The 19021-nt window shown below is 43.8% G+C and overlaps 1 protein-coding gene across 1 annotated transcript; it reads right to left on the reverse strand.

The window, feature by feature from the left end:
- Positions 1-6031: 6031 nt before the first annotated feature.
- Positions 6032-18567, reverse strand: CNMD (chondromodulin). Its single transcript, XM_027908551.1, has 7 exons — positions 18464-18567; positions 18008-18145; positions 15414-15554; positions 12865-12978; positions 10053-10206; positions 8879-9081; positions 6032-6517 (listed from the first exon to the last, which is right to left on the reverse strand). The coding sequence occupies exons 1-7, from the start codon at positions 18533-18535 to the stop codon at positions 6302-6304; spliced, it is 1038 nt and encodes a 345-aa protein (XP_027764352.1). The 5' UTR covers positions 18536-18567; the 3' UTR covers positions 6032-6301.
- Positions 18568-19021: the final 454 nt, after the last annotated feature.

Genomic DNA, 19021 nt, shown 5'->3' on the forward strand with positions numbered 1-19021 from the left:
CTATACGGAAGTTGCTTTATTTCATTTTTAGTATTCTTGGGTTTTGTTGGGGGAATCACTTAGAACATACAGGTCAGGATGTGAATACACTGATTAAAAAAAAAAGCTGGCATGTATAGGAGTAAAATGGGCCTTCAGGGAAGAGGATGACATTACTATTCTTGATGCAGACACAAAATACCCACTTTTAGAGTCCTTCCACCTTGGCGATAGATTGAACTGTAGTCATAAGTGATGGAAGGTAGAAAATTTGGTGTGACTGGAAATTCTTAGAGAAAAATGGGTCCCCTGTCTGCCTTCTGTATTCCAAAAGAAGGGTCTTTTGCAATTGCCTGAAATCAAAGAGAGCAAGCAGTTGCTTTAAGTGCTGTAATTTCTAAATACTGGAGACTGTTTAGAGAAGAACCTGTATGTCCTTAATTGTGCAGCTTTTTTTGTCATGACCAAATTGTAAATATATACAGAAAATATTTACAAAAGAACTGAGACTGTAAGTACTGCCTATATTTGTACTACCTGGATAAAAGTCTAAAAGAGCCTGTAGAAGCTCCAAAGGCACCTGGACATGGTCCTGGGCACCTGGTTTGAGGTGTCCCTGCTTGAGCAGGAGTGTTGGACAGGGTGATCTCCAGAGGCATCTTCCATCCTCAGCTGTTCTGTGATTCTGTGAAAGAGACATGAACTCACCGAGTTGTGCTAAACATGCCTAGCCCATGTGCCACTGTCTTCTGGGAATTCAGAGGTACCTAAATGTTCTGTGATCATAGAAAACACCATGAATTGCAAATGCTGACAGCAGTTGAAAGCCACTTCACTCCTTACTAATCAGTGGATGCTTCTTTAAGTTTGCTACTTTTCCTTGCTTTCCTAATTATATGCGGTTTTCATCATTGTTTGTTGCTCTACCTGTTTTCTCTGTACTGAATATGTTACTTTACTGCAGTGTGAATTGGAGGAGCTTGGTAAAATATAAAGGATGTTAGAACAGGTGTTGTAATAGGACAAGTGAAGACTGCAGCTGTTCAGTAATTAATGATGATTGAAAACTAAAGAGGAGGAAGGAAGGATATATTCTGTCCTTTCTGAGGAACAGGAATCTAGATTTTGCAGTGATGCTGGGAAAGTGCAGTGGCTTATTTCCTACTATTGTTACTATGCCTGTACAGTAGACAGATAGCAAGATTTTAAAGTCTCACAAATCCCCAAAAGAGAGTTTGTTTTTGGATGTATACTGTAGCAATGAGCTCTGGATTATTGTCATAGTGGGCAGCTGTAGCTGTGATTACAGTCTTGTCATAATTGCAGTTTCTTCAGGCACTCTGATCCTGATTATCCTACAGTGCAAGCTGGGCAGTGATTTCTTTTGCATCACTTCTGGATTCAGAATTGATTCATGTATTCCAAAGCTCAAATTTGATAACCTTCAGAACTGAATGTCATACTGCTCTTTGAACATTATGAACTGAGGTGGATTGCATTTAGGAGGGGCTTTGTGTGTGCCTTACCTCTTGGCACTTCCTGAACAAGGTCTGCTTCTTGGAAGAGTTTCTCCAAGAATATACTTGAGGTCTGTTTCAGTGATTTGTTAGCTTCAGTGGAGCTTTTCTTGACCATCAGAGAATTCTGAGTAGCTCAATATGTGGAGTATTTGCCATCCATATGGGATGCTAACATTGAAGTTGACTTGATTTGGGATAGGTACTTGAACTCGATTCTCCTGGGTAAGTGTTTTGCTGCTTTTTATTTCTGCCCTGAAAAGCTTTTTTTTTTTCCCTTCTAGTGTAGAAGGAAGACAAATGTCTGAGTGCTTCTCTTTGTCAGAAAATTGGGTTCTTGTCTCCTGGCCAGCCTTGCTTTATAAATGTCATTCAGAGCACTTAACAGTGCTTAGCAAAGGCTTGCTATGGGGAAAAGCCTAGATAAAAATCTCTTAAATAGAAATTAAAAAGTAATGTGAGGATATTTTCTGCCAATCAAGTTGTTCTTACTGAAGAGAACACAGTAGAGGTTCCTCTGTCTACTTTCACTTACTGAAAGACCATGGGAGTATTTCGTCAGATAAGCACAATATATTCTTGTATTAAGTGGGTACTGTTTCACTGCTTTGAGATTCAATTCACTTGGCTTAAGGCAAAAAGTAAAATAAAATGCATTGCTACTTATGTACTCCTGAGGCCTATGTAATGCAAATATAATGCTTTAGCTCCAGGCTAAAACTTGTAGCAATCAAGTGGTAGAGCTCCCTGTCCATCTCAATCCTGTAAGCCAAGTTTGCAGGTCTAAACATAATTCTGGCATGTTTCTGAGCACAGGCAGATAATCTCTGTGTTCCACTTTAGAATTTGGGTGAACCAGTAATGCAGCTCTTTTTGCTTTTGGGGACAGGGCAATGTGGGGATATGTGTGTGTGTTGGATTTTTTTCCATTTGGAGGGGACTGGATTAAAGCAGTAGGCAAAATTTCCTTACAGAGCTGGGGAGAAGGTGCTTCATGAACTTTGTGAACAGTATGTTTTGTTCTTGACAAAATGTATACAGAATGTTTCCAGAAACCTTAGATCCAGAGAATGCTAGTGGGAGCTTGGAGATTGAATAGAGGCTGTGGCAAAGAAAGAAACTGTGGCAAAGAGTGCATGCAAGAACAGAGTGGATGATGTTTTAATTGTGTTCAAACCTCTTGAGGTTTTTTCCCCCCAAGCCTTTTGGTCATCTGGAAGTAGTACTCTGTAGAGGACCCAGATGGTTTCACCTCAGTGCTCTGATTTGTACATCTGTCGCAAACACGGGAACAGGACAGTGAGAGGTAACAGTAGATTTCTCATTTAATACCATGGAGGGGGTTAGTCTGCTCCTGTTCTGGGGGACGATGCCTGTCTGTTGCAGCTTAAGGCTGTGTCTCTCCTCTTTGGTGTATGTACAGTATTTATAAAAGATCACTTGATCTTGGAAGCAGAAGATGGTGGTGCTCCTGGTTCAGGCTAACTCTTGCCCTTTCTGAGCAGAGATTCTGTTCACCCTGATGTGTCAATCAGCAATCTGTTCTTTGCCAACTGTAGTTTTATGCTTTTTTCTTTTTTTTTTTTTTTTTTTTTAATTGCACTGCATGGAACAACTGATAAGCCTGTTCTTCACTGAAACTTCCTTGGAATTTATTTGTGCTGCAGTAGGGGTGAAGTGTTACGTGGGAGGCAGAAGACAGATTCCTCTCTCTACCCCCATTTCCATGCCTCCCAGCTTCTTTTTGATTTTTCAGTGTAGATACAAGTGGAGGGTGATTCCTGTATCAAAAAGGACAAAGGGAGAGACTCTGGTTCGTTTGTTTTTAAGTGGGAGAAAGCAAACTATAGGCTCAAAAAAGAGACTCCTGCCTGCCCATCACTGGCTTTCAGTCTTTTTAACCCTATGGCATTGCTTCCCGTTTTTCTTCTCTTTTCCACCAGCTTGAAGTTATCCCCTTTTTCTGCTCTTATCTGTTCTGCCATCCTAATCCTCCTAGTACACAATCACATGGGTAATTAAGTTTTAAGGATAGTAGAATTGCAGTACTCTGACAAACATCCACCCACCTGTAGTGGGAAATACTGTTGATGACAAGGTCGTTCCTCTTTCTATCCTCCTTCCCTAAACTTTGTCCAAAAGGTTTTCAACTGGTTTCTTCTAGCACAGGGTCAGATTGAAGGAAAATCCCCCCTCTTCACCCCCCAAATGCCAACATGTTGGAACGCCTTTAGTGTGCCAAGGTATTATATTTGTGGTGGCAGTGAAAAACTTCCAACAAGGGTAGTAAATACTGTACAGCAGTGAGTCGGATCACTCCAGAGAGTTAGAGCGGAAGACTGAGCCACCACTGCAGGGAATATTGCTGTGTCTTTTCATACTGTTGGCTTGTTGGTTTTATTGTCGTTCCTGTGTCACCTCAGAACTTTTCCTTCAAAATTAGATGATGTGCTGAAGTAAGACTTTTCAACCTTGCTGCAGCACAAGATCTTTACTTTTTTTTCCTTGAATCTGATGTGAAGGTAAATAGGAATTTGCTTGTTTGAAGCTTGAGTTGGGGATGGCATTTTGTTGCATATCTTTTGGAAATGGATAAATTTTATGATCACTGGGGCTTCTTTGGCATGGTGCATACAGAAGTGCTCTCAAGACGTACATGCTGTATGTGACAGTTTAACGCATCCATGAACAGGATGCTTTTTTTTACTTCTTACATGATTTGTGACTGCCTATAGAAAGCAGCTGATGCAAGCTGTTGTTTAGGAAGAATCAATTTTGTTGAGAATGTGTAGACAAGTAAATCACCTACGAAAAGATTTTCTGTGTCTTCAGAAGGAGACTTTGTTTTATGGGGGGAGACAGAGAGAAGCAGGTCACAGGTTGCCTGTAGATGCAAAAGACAGCAACAGTCTAGTTCAGCTGTAGTCATATTTCCCTCTTTTTGCTTTCAGTGTTTCACTTGCTGATCCCCTACCTTTCCTCTCTAGACAGTTCTTGAATGAGTATGTAAAGGAATTGTTACAGATTCTACACTGAAAAAGGCACAGAAAGCAATTGTTGTTTTTTAATGTATTTGTTTATTGTGCAGTGAAAAAAAAAAAAGGAAACCCGACTTTTCTAAGCATATGAATGATGTACTGCTAAAACAACATAATGATCAAGGTCATTTTTAGTTTAAAAAGGAGAAACTCAAATTTAACAGGCCTTGAAATCCCACTTTTAAGAAGTTTATAATTTAAATATTTCAAAGCGAGTCTGTCCTTCAGATTAAGGGAAGGTGAAGCTTACATTAAAAAAGCTACAATAGACCAAAATACTGAATTCTAGTCTCATCTTATTCTCTTTTAACACTTTGCTTTTTAGATATGCAGTTTAGCATTTCACATGAGGTTGCCTTTATTTTCTTTAAGCCATGATTATGTCAAATTAATTCCTCTTTTCTGTGTGTCACGCAGTGTTAATAACATTACTGGGCTTGCAACATCTCAAGAGCTGTTTAGTCAAAAAAGTGAATGCTCCAGAAAGTGAACTTTAAGAAAAATTGGACCCTTTTGTTCAGAAACACCATCTAGGTGGCTCTGTAAACTCGGTGGTAGGGTTCAAGATGTATAGTATGGATGAAGGCAGTATAATACCTCTATCTTTGGTTTTCAAGGCTAGAAATACTAAGTCATTGCATCTTTGAGTGTTTTGGCTTAGTACCTTCCTTAGAGATTTAACATGTAATAGGATCAATCCCAATAATTGTAGAGTTTGCCTAAAGCAAAAAGGGTGAGGTGAGAAACCCTTTTTTTTTTTTTTCTTTTTTTCTTTCTTTTTTTTTTTTTTTCCTCCTTGCTGGTAAGCAGTTTCTTTTCAGGGAACGGAGGTTATTTTCAGAAAAGCTGAAGGAGGTAGTGTGAATGGCTGCTATCCATGTGGAATAAAGAGGGGTTGTAATCTTGTGTCAAAAGTGTCTAATTCAAGGATTTATAAATAACAGTGGCTGTTGTAGATTCTGAAGGGTCTTGAGGCTCTTTGGTCTGCAACTGCATGTAAATACTCTTGCTGTACTAACTGGATAGCAGATACTTGTTAGACACTACGGTGGTATCATGGATACAAGATTCTTGATGCTGGGGCTTCTTTGATGTTGGGATGTGCGAAGGGTTTTGATTCTGCGGCCACGCACATTCCCTTCTACAGCCCCTTTTCCTGCTGTTTGTTTCCGATTTAGCACAATCTGTGCTTTCCCGTGTCCCCTGGAGCAGCTTTGTGGGAAAGGTATGCTGTAATTGGTTTATAACCATTCATAATGACCTGGCAACTCCGAATAGCAACGGGGAGCAACTTAACTTGTGATTTATTTAAGTAAGCTACATGGATGAAAGGCACTCCCAAGTGTACAAGTTGAGCTAGTTGCCTAATTGGACGTAAATTTTCACATGTAGCTTGGAAAGAGAGGATTTTGTTATTAAAGGCTGAGTTTGAGTTTATGGGCAAGGTTCTGGACTGCTAAACCAATCTGTGAGCAAAGTTTAATATTGTCTTTTTGGGGGGGATGTGTCAGTTTTTTAATTCAGCAAGTGCTAATATACCCTTGTCACTTGTAAACCTAATAGAATATTAACTTAAGACTTTAATTCAAAGTTAGAATATCTGACCTCGCTTCTGGTGCAGTAAAACATACTTTGATTTTGAAAACCAGGATCGGCACTGCTGCTTTGGTTGTAGTCTGTTACCAGTTTGTCGTCATTGCGTTCCTGCTTATGCTGTCGAGTCTCCCGATTTTGTTTTAAATTTTTTTTTTTTGGCAAGGCTTTCTCTCACACAACACCCATGATGCGAGCAACCCACCAGCTGCAGGGCATGATGATTCGGCAGGCGGTGCGACAGCCTTGGTAGTTGTAAGGCCACGGGTAGTAGCCCATGAGGGGCTCGCAGATTCTCTGGCACTGCGTGTAACTGCGCCGGCATTCGATGCAGCACACGCCCAGGTGATCCAGCATGGGGTCAAAAGCCATCCCTTCACCTTCCAGCTGCTGAAACGGAAAATATTAGATGTCATCCTGGTGCTCTCATTCTCACAGAATGGCAGGACATACCCGTGCTCCTGTTAACCCCACAAAGGGTAAAAACTGAGATCTTGGGCCTGTAGAAGTTAACTAAGCTCCCACTAAGTGACCCGTGCACCTTGCTTTGTTACTATTTTTTTTCTTTTGTCTTGCTCTCTTTGGCAGAAGTGTTGAATTGGTGCAATCACCCACGTAAAATGGAAAGAACAACAGGCAACTCTAACTTCCTTGTTTTTCTTCTACAGTCCTTGCAAAAGATCCAGGAACAGAAAGCACCCAAGTTTTAAATATTAGTGATGAAAAAGATTTCAAGACAGTTATCTGAGTCTTTTAAGTAGGTGACAATGCCTGAAGTATATGTTGTGTCTTTTATGTTTTGTTTTAATTTTTGTATTTTAATGATTTTTACAGCATTCCCAGGAAACTATTCTGTAAGGTATTCCCCGGTACCCCTGCAGTTTTCTGAGTATTTCTCCCTCCTCTCTGTCTGCTTCCTTCCCTCTCACCCCCACCACACTTAGGTGCACTGTGGGCAGTGAGAATTCTGCGTGTTCTGTAGGTGACAATAAGGAGTTAAATGGAGCAAAGCATACATAAAAGCCTTTACCTTTCAAAATTCCTCACCTCCTTTCTGTGAGAAAAAGGTAACCTGGATATTCTGCTTTCTGAAACTCAGTTGTTCTTTGCCCATTGGTGTTATTTCAAGGAAAACAGCAGCAAAGAGCAAATACTGAAGTACCAGTCAGCTTTTTACCTGACCGTTTTTCATTCATAAAACTAGCAGCACAACCAAAATGTGGGACACAGAAAGGTGCCATCTCTTGACTGGGATTGTGTGGGACACTGGTGACAGCTGGGTGTTGTTTGGGACCCTAGCAACTCATTCCCAGTCCTGAGAGCAAGGAGGATGTCGCTTCCTTGGTCGGGATTCATCATCCTTGAATTCAGATACCTACACTGTGATTTTCTACACCTGAGCTCATTGTCCCGGCTCCACTTACAGTGGGTGAAGAGAAATAGCTCTAGGGAGGATTCGTTTCATTCTTCAGGAAAGATCTACAGTGTAATTAATGATCCTTTTCAATCAAAGTATTTGGTCTCTAAGGAAGCTTGGGTGTCGGCATCTGTGCAGTAACTGTCGGTGAAGGTGAATCCCTCCCTGCAGGCTGAGGGAGGTCTGATAGCCAGTATCTGACTGGCCATTCTCCATTTGGCCTGGCAGCCCTTGGCTGGAAGAACAGACCTGTGGCAATTGCTCCGCCACTGCCCTCCAGAGGCAGGGCAGCTCAGACCTCATGTATGTGGTCACATTAGTAGCTGTGAGGGGAAGTTACATTCCAGTGGCACTGCTGTTCTACTGACCTCGTGAGAGAGTCGATTTAGATCCACTTTATTTGGAGTGATTAATTTAAGTTTAATTAAGGGATGTCAACTCGGCAGAATGCTGTCACAGTATAATGATCTCCTGCTGTTGCATAAATGTCAAGTCAAAGCTGGGACTTGCTTCCAAAGCAGGAGGCATTTATCTTGTGACAGTGTTGTATTAAAATGACTTACTCCTGCTGCACCAAATGGTGGGTGTAAATTGTCTGGCGCTGGTGCAGTAGACTGGAAGGTGCCTACTGTACAGCCAGCTTTCCTGCAGCGCGGCAGAGGTGTTGGGACACAGCAGGATGGCTCCCGTGCTCTCTCTGTGGGCTGCTGCTTCTCCCAAGAGTGAGAATGAGTTTTATGGTAGTCGTCTTCCACCCACTGTTGCTGTCTCTAAACAGATTCTTAGCCAGTTGTTTGCTAGGCTAGAGTTGGTTACCCTGATAGAGAAGAGGCTGAGAAAACAAATTTACTTGGCTGGACCCTAATCTCTTTGCAACCAGACACTGCTACTGCTTTCCTCTGTAGTAGTCACTTGTGATACTAATTTCTGTTTGAGAGCAAAGCATGTTTCTAGCTACTGGACTCTTTTCACATAGTAAATGATGGGTTCAGCTGTCTGATCAAGACCAGCTTTGGTTTGTTTTCAGAAGGTGCTATCCTTGTCAGATCTCCAGTGCTGTTTCTGTATGGACCTGGAAACCTCAAAAAGCAACTTGGCATCAAATTGCTTTAACCTTGTGACCTCAAGCACTTGTGATTGTTTCAGACTGAAATCTAGTCAAAACTGGGAGAAGAGTACTGAGGGAAGACTTCTTTAGCTTCTTAGGTGTTTTGAAAGTATTATTTCAGAGTAAGGATGAACAGGCAAAACTGCAGATTTAAAAAAAAAAAAAAAAAGACAAACCCCACATTACCATCTGAGCTCTGAAAGAAGATTGCAGTGCAAATACTTACATTATATGGGTTGTCTGGATTAAATGTTTGGTCAGTTTCTTGTTCCATTGACCTGGTTTCATTAGACTGGTGATCAAGCTCTTGACTCAGTTGCACAGTAGGTGGCCTGGGGTTTACTTCTTCAGCAACAGCTTCCAAGTCTTCCTCATCAAAGTTTGATCCTGATTGGCGCTTGTTTCTCTTCATTTCTCTCCTTTGGTTATCTGAAGAAATAATCACCAGAGGATAATCTTACCTTGAACTATCAAAGTAAAGATAAATACAAGGTTCCTTGTATTTATCTAATGTTTCAGTGATTTCTTAAATGTTGAAAAAAGGAGAGGACAGAGGGCAGAGAGAAAGCCAAAACTGTGCATTAGTAAACCACGAGCATCCCCATGGGAGCTCCTTGCCTTTCTATGTTGTATCTGCAACCAGTGTCAATCCAAAGCAGTGTGATTCCTTTTTTTTCCCCTCCCCTTTTCCCCCTCCTTGAGGCAAAATGTGTGTGAAAAGACTGATGGGGGGGAGGGTTGACCCACCCTGTGGTCACTGATGCTAAGTCAGCAGCAGTTGCTAGCACTAGCAAGACCAGTCATACACAGCTCATTTTTAAAAAATGCTTGTATGACATAATGGTGTCCTGCTCTCAAGGGCACCTGGGGAACCTGGTGGAAACCTCCTAGGCCTGGAAGTCACGTGGAGAAGTTGCTGTTTCCCTCATGACTCCTGAACACCTTTGCTAAGCTTGGCTCTGGGTGACAAGAGTGCTACAGTTTTGGGACTGCCCCCAGGACCTCATAACCATCCACCAGTTGGGCACCTTAAAGCATCTCGTCCTTCTTGGCCAGGTATAGTGTTCCTGCTACCTGGTGTCAGCTACCTCAACGTTTTGGGGGCTAGTCTGAGCTCTTGTCATTCTGTGGAAGGAGGCTGATTTCTCTGGGAATGTTTCATCTCGTAGACACCTACGTGGGCTGTATAAATTGTCTGAGGAAGTACTAGTATGGAAAATCTCTAATGGATAAACTTCAAACCCACAATCTTGGCATGAACCCACAAAGGCGTGGGAAAACAGACTGGACAAGGGAGGAGAGGTTTCCCGGATGTGCAAGTCTCAGTGGCAAACCTGATGTAGGGAAGGCATTTAGATGAAGGGAAGGATAACATACTTTTTAAAGAAAAGAAGTGTTACCTTTGGGATATGTTGGTCGCAGCCAGAAAATTGGAAGATCCCCGCAAAGCTCTAAAATTTTGGGGCTTAGGAAGCTGTTATGCTTGATAGGCTCATCTGCAGCCACCCAGATAAGGGAGTTTTTGTCAAATCTCACAGGCATGATTTCATCTTCCTGCAAGTAGAAGAGTGTAAATCCTTTGCTGCTCAGTGAGCAGTCATGTGCCTGCTTTCTGTTAATTCTTGAGCACCAAACTGTATAATCACCTGCTGCAACTAATACCGAGCATCCTTCTGTTGCACGAATGTGAACTGACTGTACAGAGCCAAGGCTGGGGAAAGGCTGCCACAGCTGAAATGAAGGGAAAAACGACTGTCTGCTCCACTGGGGCTATGATTTTGCCGATCTTGCTGCTGGAACACTTTTGCCCTATGTGCAAGGGCTGGATGTCAGAGATCTTTTCAGTCCAAAGCATCAGAATTTCATGTGGTAGAAACTGTGAAAGTTTACCACCTTCAGCAAAGCAGCAATGAATACTCCAGCAAATTACAAGCCCCTGATCTTTTATTATGCCCCGTTCTCATTTGATGTACTCCCACTATAACTGTACTTACAGGGTGTGCGGCAGAATCTTGTTCAGAAGTTTAGAGAGGATTATAGCTTGAGAATTGCTCCAGCTTCCAGTTCGAAGTCAACGTGATCGGTCTGATTAAAGGTCTTGTTTGGTAAAAGCAATTCAATTGACCAAAAACTTGAAGAGCAAGTTAAAGGAGCCTGCCTTTTTGAAGTGTACCCTGCAGGTTTTTGGTTCATATCTTCAAAGTAATGCAGGAAAATGCCAGTGATTGATTCTTTAAAGTTGTTAGTTCAAAGTATTATTTTACATAAAATGTGTAAGTATTTTATAGCAACAGTGAAATATTAAAAGAAAACCAACTTTTGAATCATGAAAACCAGTATGGTTTCAAAGTTAAAATTCTAAATTGCTTTCATAAAAGTCATCAGAACTTGTTATATAACTGACTAGATCAATTTATTCCCTTGAGTTGTTGTTTCTTTAGCGTGTTTATTGATTTCTTTTGTAGGTCTCAAGTCATTTAAGTTTGCTTTCCAATCTGTCTACTGCTTTTTATTTATATTCTCTCACTTAAGCTTTTATCAACATCAGAAATATCTGAGTCTAGTTTTCAGAAATAAAAATACCCTTTGTTTCTGTTTGAGATGATCCTGACTTGTGAGCAACCAGAATTTAGGTATCTGTAAAAGCTCACGTTACTCAACCATTTTTGTAGGCCATGTTACGGTATGTGTTATAAGAAAACAGCATATGCATACTTTTTCCTAAATACTTGCATATGAGAGAGAGGACTTGCTCTAGAAAAATAAATACTACTTTGCCATTCCTGTTGTACATCTAGCCTGGAAAGTCAAATATCAGGGAAAGGTTAACATCTTAATGATAGCACTGAATCGGCTGCTTGTTTTGGCCTGGGTGCATACGGTTCATTGCAGTGGTCGTGCAGGTGATGCATCTTTGGAGAAAATGCACAAAAAACTGGACAAGGAAACAGGCTTGTTGTCACCAGGTAAAGTATTGGAAATATTAGAAATTTTGACTGTTTTAATATAATGTCTTCAGGTCTGTGACTTTGTTCTTACAAAAAGATGAAAAATTCAAACTTTGTCTTTAGGCAATAGTGCTGTGAAGTCACGAAGCCCAGCTGCCTTTAAAATAAGGCAATGCAGGAAAGATGGAGCTCTCTGTCTGGAATGTGTGCAAGTTCTCTTTCCCACCATGGGGAAAATTCCACCAGCTTCAGGGGGCTTTGTAACATTGCTGCTGTCTTGCTGACTTGATTTGGAGACCTTTTACCCCCTCTGTTTTGAAGCAGATGTTTGGTAATCACAGCACCATTGCAGGTAAGTACAGCCTTAACAGCGCCTCTCTCCCAGCTAATTGTATCTGCTTTTATTCTCTTGGGACCAGAGCAAACCCAGGGAAAGAGGCTGTGAATCTCCTGTGGTCTCCTGACAGTGGCTGAGCCCCCACCAGTGTCCAGCCTCAGCCATACTCAAATCACTGGAGCCACTCCTGTGCGAGAGATGGGTTTGGGGCCTGAGCTCAGGGAAACTCAGACTTAGCACACATAAAGCAATAGGCTTTTTTTTTTTTTTTTTTTTTTGCAAAAGTGAGGTAAGGAGAGTGTTCGGCCATATCTGTGTGAGAACTACAGCCCTTTTGCTAGCTGTGATGCAGATTCTATGAAATTTAGTTGCCATGTTGTAAAATTGTTGGATGCTAAGGAGGCAATTTCTTAATTTTTAAAAAATTATTATTTCATATGAGTTACCTGAATTTTTGCCATATTTTCCACACTTCCCTTTTGCTGACTATTTCAGAGGGCTTGAGTGATGGAGTCCATGCTTCTGTTCAAGAGCATTGATAGAAATCTCCTGGGATCTACCATAATTGCATTGACTAAATCAGCTGCTTCTTCCATGCTCTCCCTTCCAGCCCTGTGCACAGCCTAATCTCAGGCAGGTGCTTTTATCATGGAGGTCTCTGATGGATCTGGTACAGATCAGTCTGTGGCTTCCCCTCTCAAGATGTCCCTGGCTGCAGTGACATGTCTGACCCCAATCTCTCTTTTCTTACCTTTCAGGGACCCCTTGCAACCAATGAATCCTCAGCTATCATTCACTCTCCTCAACAACCCTACAACTAGCCACAGTGTCTTTCAAATCTCTTTTTTAGTTGTATTTAAATACCACTTTTAGGACCCTCTCTGTACAAAGAGCAGTTGAAAAATAAATAACTAGATTACCCCTTACCAGCTCAGATGAGAGGCTCGCTTTAGTCATAGCATCAACTTCAGGGACGTGAGCTTTTGGCTGAGCTTTGATGTAACACTTTTCTCCTTCAGCAAAGCGGATTCCAGTTATACCCTACAAAAGCAGAAGGCAGGGGGTTGTGCACAGCCAAAGAAAGCTACCCCAAGAAAGCACCTCAGCTCTGCTAAAATTGCCTCTGAATTTTCATTCTGAATGCTAATCTTATCTAAAACCAGATGCAATAAAACACCCTTCCTTCATCATTTTAGCTTTACAGTTTTGGTCAAATGGGTCTTGAAGTTTTTGCTTTATTTCTGAAAGTGGGGGATGTTTTATGTAAGTGCTTCCATGCAAGCTGTAGGCTACTTTGAGTAGCTCTGTTAAGGAATTCTTGACATGATTTGAACTGTAACTTAGCACCTAACGTAGGAAGTCTCCAAGTTGTGTTAGCTGGTGGTGTGGTACCCTTGTGACACAGATTTACAAAAATATGGGGGCAGCTTGGTTCAGTTTATACACATAAGTGGCTGTGACAGCAAGGGGAAGTTCGTGATGGGAAATTTGGTGCAGAAATCTGTGTGTGGGACTTCGTCTGGCCTGCTAGGGTGAAACACAATTGCATAAACCATGGATGTCTAGTTTTAAGCAAGTGAAGGAGCTCCAGAGAGAGCAGGTCTCCAGCAAGTCCTGGGATGTTTTTCATACAGTGGCACAAGCTCCAGCCAACTACCTAAATGTAATTACTTCGTGTCTTTTGAGATGTGCTGGTGTTCTGCCTGGCCTGTAGCTACCAAGACAAGGGGACGCAGGTGTCAGCATAGCCCCTGTCACCTGCCCCAAAGGGGCATTGGGGTGCCCTGGCCATCTAGTGCAGCATGAGGTGGATGGTACTGGGACACCTGAGTCATGTCGTGTATGTTGAAGGTGCTGTACAGGTAGGCACAGCCCCATCAAAACAAAGTGATTAATTGTTGAGCAGTGAGAGAGGGGATGGCTGTGCAGGCATGGGTGCACTAGGAAATAAGGCTTTGTGATGCACCAAGCGTGCTAGGAGTAGCCTAATATTGCCAAATCCAAGCCTTCACTGACTGTGCAATCATTCCAGCAGTGTCAGTCAATCCAAAGCTGCTGATGTAAATACTAGTCTGTTGGAAGCACATCTCTTCATTTGCTTTCACCTTTTTGTGCCTTCTTGACTCAAAACCCAAGTGGCAGCATCCCTTTGCTCTCACTGAGCCTGACCCTCTGTAATTACAAGCAGGCACTGTCCCTGGGAGTCCCTTTAGCTGGTTGGTGTTGGGACCTGATTTCTGACCTGGATGTGACAGGCAGTACTTACCAGCAACACGTGTGGAGGCAAAATGAATTCAGTATCTCTCCAGTGGACTGGTGCTTTTGTGTGGATGTGAAATAGCAAAGGCAAATGAGAAGAACTTGCTGTAGATGCTCTTATTCAGCTGCTAATAATGTTGCTATGGTGATGTTAATGAGAGTTTCATAAAGGCAGAACTGCAACTGTGGTTGGAGTCCAGGGTCTTCTGGCATAGATTTGTTTGTACTTGCTGAGAAGCCAAGGAGCTGAATTTCCCTGCCTTTCTAGATCCAGCAAGGGAAAGGTGGCTGCTCCAGAAGCTGAGATGCTTCCTAGCAGCAGAATCTTTATTTTTGGTGCTGCTTTGTCTTACAGAGGACTCAACTCTGAAGTCGAGTGTTTTGCACCTGAGAATGTTAACTGCAGAGTCTAGGCCCTGTAAATAGGTCTCTACAGCATCACAGAGATGTGCCTTTAGTAGCTCAGGGGAGGTACAGGTCAGTGAACTACTCTGTCCAAGCAGTTGAGCTGTGCTGAGATTTGGCATCTGCTGGTCCAGGCTTTGTGCTGAGCAGCCACAGCCAAGTTGCTGGTGTACCTAAACGTGTTTGCTTCAGTCCACCAGCACCTTGCATTTGGTGAACGGATGCATAATCTGTGCTCAATGTGTGCCCATCCTCTCCCCTGGGCATGAACTCAGGCCAAGCCATGGAGAGCAGCCGCCATCCTTTACCTCAGGGCAGAGCAAGCTCCCCAGGTCAAGTGCTATATAGTGGTCTCTCCTTGGTGTCTACTTGGCTTACTGTCTTGACCCTATGCTCCTAAAGCAGGTATGTTTGGGGGAGGTGGTTTTTCCAGTTCAAATGACAGGAAATCATGCAAGGGTTGTTTCACAGCCTGCCAGAATGTTTTTCTAGCAAGATCTCAAAGTCTCATGTTGTAGTTCTGCTTAGTGGTTTGAAAATGCAGAATGTTAACTTGGAGCCAAATCTGATGCAGCCTAATCCATACTACTTCCCAGAGTGGTACCTGGCATGGCTTATTCCCAAAAAGCACTTAGACAGGACAGTGCCTGTTTCCCTGTGAAAACAAGCCAGGAGAGTTAAGAATGTTTGTGTGGATGTTTGGAGGCTGGAACCTGAGACTGACTGGGACAGAGAAGTCAGGACAGGACAAGGTGTCCTTACAGTTCAGCAGTGGAGCATGTTGCATGAAGGACAAGGGTGACAGTACTTACAATCTGAAAATCGTGAACTTCAACAGCCTCTTCACTCCCACTTCCTGTCTTGAACGTCTCTAAGTTATTTCCAGCATCTATTTCCATTGATCCATCTTGTACTTTTCCATTAATGCTCATAGTGTAGTGAACGTTGTACACCTGGAATCGGAAAAAGAACAATAGCGCATATTAGTAGTTGCTTGTTGCTTTCCTCCTACACTAGGCAGTGGGCCAATCTGATTGTCATATCCCTGTTTAGCTCCTAACTTCTGCTTTTGTAAGTATCTGATAACCCTCCAACGATCAACACTGCGCTACTGGCACCATCAGGGCAGGCTGGCAGTGGGGCAGCTAGACCAGAGAGGTTGTTCAGTCTCCATTCTTGGAATTTTTCAAGGCCCAACTAGATAAAGCCCTGAGGAACCATCTCTGACCTCACAGCTGTCCCTGCTCTGAGCAGCAGGCGGGACTAAAGACCTCCTGAGGTCCCCCTTCCAGGGAGTGCTCACAGTTCTGCTCAAAAACAATGTGGGGCAAGCCCACGTCCAGGTTCATTCTGACCTGAAAACCTTCTTCTAGGTCATATTTTAGGAATTGCTTGTTATGCTGGCATGATTCCCAAAGGAGAGCAGGAGTGAATGTCCTACTCGGAAGGAGACCAACCCCTGTTTTATGTATCAGGATGTTCTGCTGAGGCACAGAAAAACAGGTTCCTCTTGAACACGAACACGCTTCCCAGCTTGTAATGGATGTGAACTTTGTTTAAATTGGATGTGAAGTTGTATAGGCTTGTATTTTCCTTGTCAGCATATTTGCTCTTATCCTATTTTCAATGAGGAAAGCTGCAGCGTGGTTTGTATTTGCTGGAGGACCACAATCTGTGGAGGGGTTTTGTGATTCTTTTGTGCAGCTCTGCCAGAAGTGCTGCACAAGCAGTTTATTTTGAGTCTTAAAAGAGCCTTTGCAGCATTTTAATGAAAAATTTACACTGACAGCTAGAGACAATTTTCTTCTTCTCACACCTTCGCTCAGGAAAGTCTAAGGTGCTAAAGATTCATGGTTCCTCAGTTATACAGAGTCGCTCCGATATTCTTAGCTGTCTAGGACTCCTCTTGAATGTGGTTCTAAGAACCAGACCAATCTACGTGGCCTCCCCTAGTAGGGGCTGAGCTTGAGTAGAGACTTTGATACCCCTGTCAGTTAAGGAAGAATTTTAAAATATAAAATAAAAATAAGGATTAAAAAGTGCCTTATTTTTTTAATGAGTGACTCTGAATATAATTTTTACAGTTGCTTCCTAAACATTTGCAAGTCAAGTGCAGCTTTCTGAGTTTGAAGGCAGCTTGGAAAAAATAACTCTCAGGTTTCTCAGTGTCTTCACTAGGAGATCAACTTCACATCAAGAGATCAGCGTCGAAGCTTAATGACTGCTATGAATCTGATGTATTTTGCAAGGCTGAATTTAAATGATGGGAGCAATAAAAACCAGTGAAACTTTGTCCTGTACTCCACAAGTGCACCCACCTGCTCAGAGCTGAATGCACTCTATCCCCCCCAAACCTACATCCCCATTTGTGTCCCTCTCTCTTTTCAAAAGCCTAGAGAAGTAGATGGCTCTTACAACATGTCTTGGAGGTCATCAGTGTGTCCTGTCTTCCTGGGGGAAAACTGTGTACTTTTCTTTGTGATTAGCTGAATTATCGCTCTGTGTGTGGATGTGTCTCACAGAGGAACCTCTGCTCTGGTTGCTGGAATTCACACAAGGCTCTTGTTGATGAGGACGGGCGTGTGGCTGGAGGCAGCACAAAACTTCTTCCAAAGTAAATTCAAGGATACTAACTTATTTTATGGAGAAAGTTACACTTATGTATGTACCATCATGTTTCAAATATGCTTTAAACACAAATACTATGTAAACAGAAAGAAAAGTTAATCTGTAAACATGTTCTAATGCTCTGAGGTTTGGTTCTTACACTCACCAACAGTCTAAGACCAACAGTCGTTTTCTTGGGTTTTTCGTGTGCTCCAGAAACTGTAAATAACAAAACTTACCAAGACTTTAAAAATTGCTACACAGCTGCTAAGCATAAGTGCCGAAGTGTATGCGCAGTCATGCAGAGCACCAGAGTGAAACAACGGTGCCTGTTGCTGGGTTAATTATAGCATTATATACTTGAGGGTCCAGGTAGAATGTGGATCAAGAATGCAGATGATGTAAAAAAGGAATTTACACGTTTCAATGCTTTTTTTGTCCTGAGAGCTGAAGCTTGCCCAGGATGTGAATCCCTGGGGTTTGAGTTCACTGAGCATTTGCAAGCAGAAATCAATGTAGAGTCTGTGCTCTCAAAGAAGTTTCGTGTTTGCTAGTGAATGTGCTTCCAGGAAGCTCCATCCAAACAGCCACCAAAGATAGCGATTATGGGTTTGGATTTTAGGTGTTTGGGATTTTTGAAAGCGTGGAAAAAAAAAAATACAAGAGAAAAATAAAGACCTCTTTATAGACCTCGCAAGAAGAGTTTCCAGCCCATGCCTTCTCCGTACGTGCAAGAGCTCCAAGCCCGCCCGCCTCCGGGTGCGGACATGCCGCCGGGCCCGGCGCCAGCCGCGCTCACCTGCCGCTCCGTGGCTTTCCAGAAGTAGAAGGCGCCGATGGCTCCGGCCAGGAGCAAGAGCGCTCCGGCGATCAGCACTGCGGCCCCGGCCTTCAGCAGCCGCCCAGGCCCCGGGGGCGCCGCCGCCACCGCGTACGCCTGCGAAGAGAGTGGGGCTGGGGCGGGGCGGGGCGGGGACCCCCGGGCGGACCCCGACCCATCCTGACCCCCGGGCCTGACCGGATCCGACCTCATCACGATCTGTTCGGACCAGATCCGATCCCACCCGACTCCTTTTGTCCTGATCCGTCCCGTTACATCCCGAGCTGTCCCGACCCGACCTATCCCGATACCTAACTGGTCCCATTCCCTCTCGACCAGACCCGTCCCGTCCCATCCCATCCCGACCCGCTCGGTACTGTTGTCTCCCGACACGTTTTGTCCCGATCCCGCCCGGTCCCGCCCGGCAGCACTCACGGGGGGCAGGCACAGCTCCACATCGTCGGGCCCCGCGTGGGCGATGGGCACCTTCTCGGAGCCCTCTGCCATGGCTACCGCGGGATGGAGAGCTGCCCCGGGCTCCGCCGCCGCCCCACTCCCGGCCCCGGCCCCGGCCCCAACAGGGGGCTGCACCGCCCCGGCCCGCCCCGCTCCCGGCCCCGACCGGCGGGGAGGGCAGGACCGCCCCCCTCCCGGGCACAATGAGCCCCTTGAGCTGCCCAGCAGCTGCCGGAGCTCCCGGGGGCTGTGACCTCCTGCCCCGGCCCCCTCCACCCCACCCACGGGTCTGGTGTCCAGCTCCCGAGAGGGACGTGCAGGGGTGTAAGGGACACAAACTCCCTGCGCGCCATGGCGGAGAGGAGGGATGCCCCACCAGAGAGATGGCCGTCATAAAAAAACTGCTTTTAAAATAGAACAACATGTTAACTGCTTTTTTACATTTGCCACAGGAATTCACAAGCGCTGGAGTTGACAAGCTGCTGTTCGGTATTGCTCTGCTAAACACCTCTCTGCCTGGCACAAAGCAACAGCCTC

This window comes from Empidonax traillii, unplaced genomic scaffold, assembly GCF_003031625.1.
Source record: "Empidonax traillii isolate 1590-97213 ecotype Southwest subspecies unplaced genomic scaffold, ASM303162v1 scaffold1746:size129677, whole genome shotgun sequence".
NCBI lineage: Eukaryota > Metazoa > Chordata > Aves > Passeriformes > Tyrannidae > Empidonax > Empidonax traillii.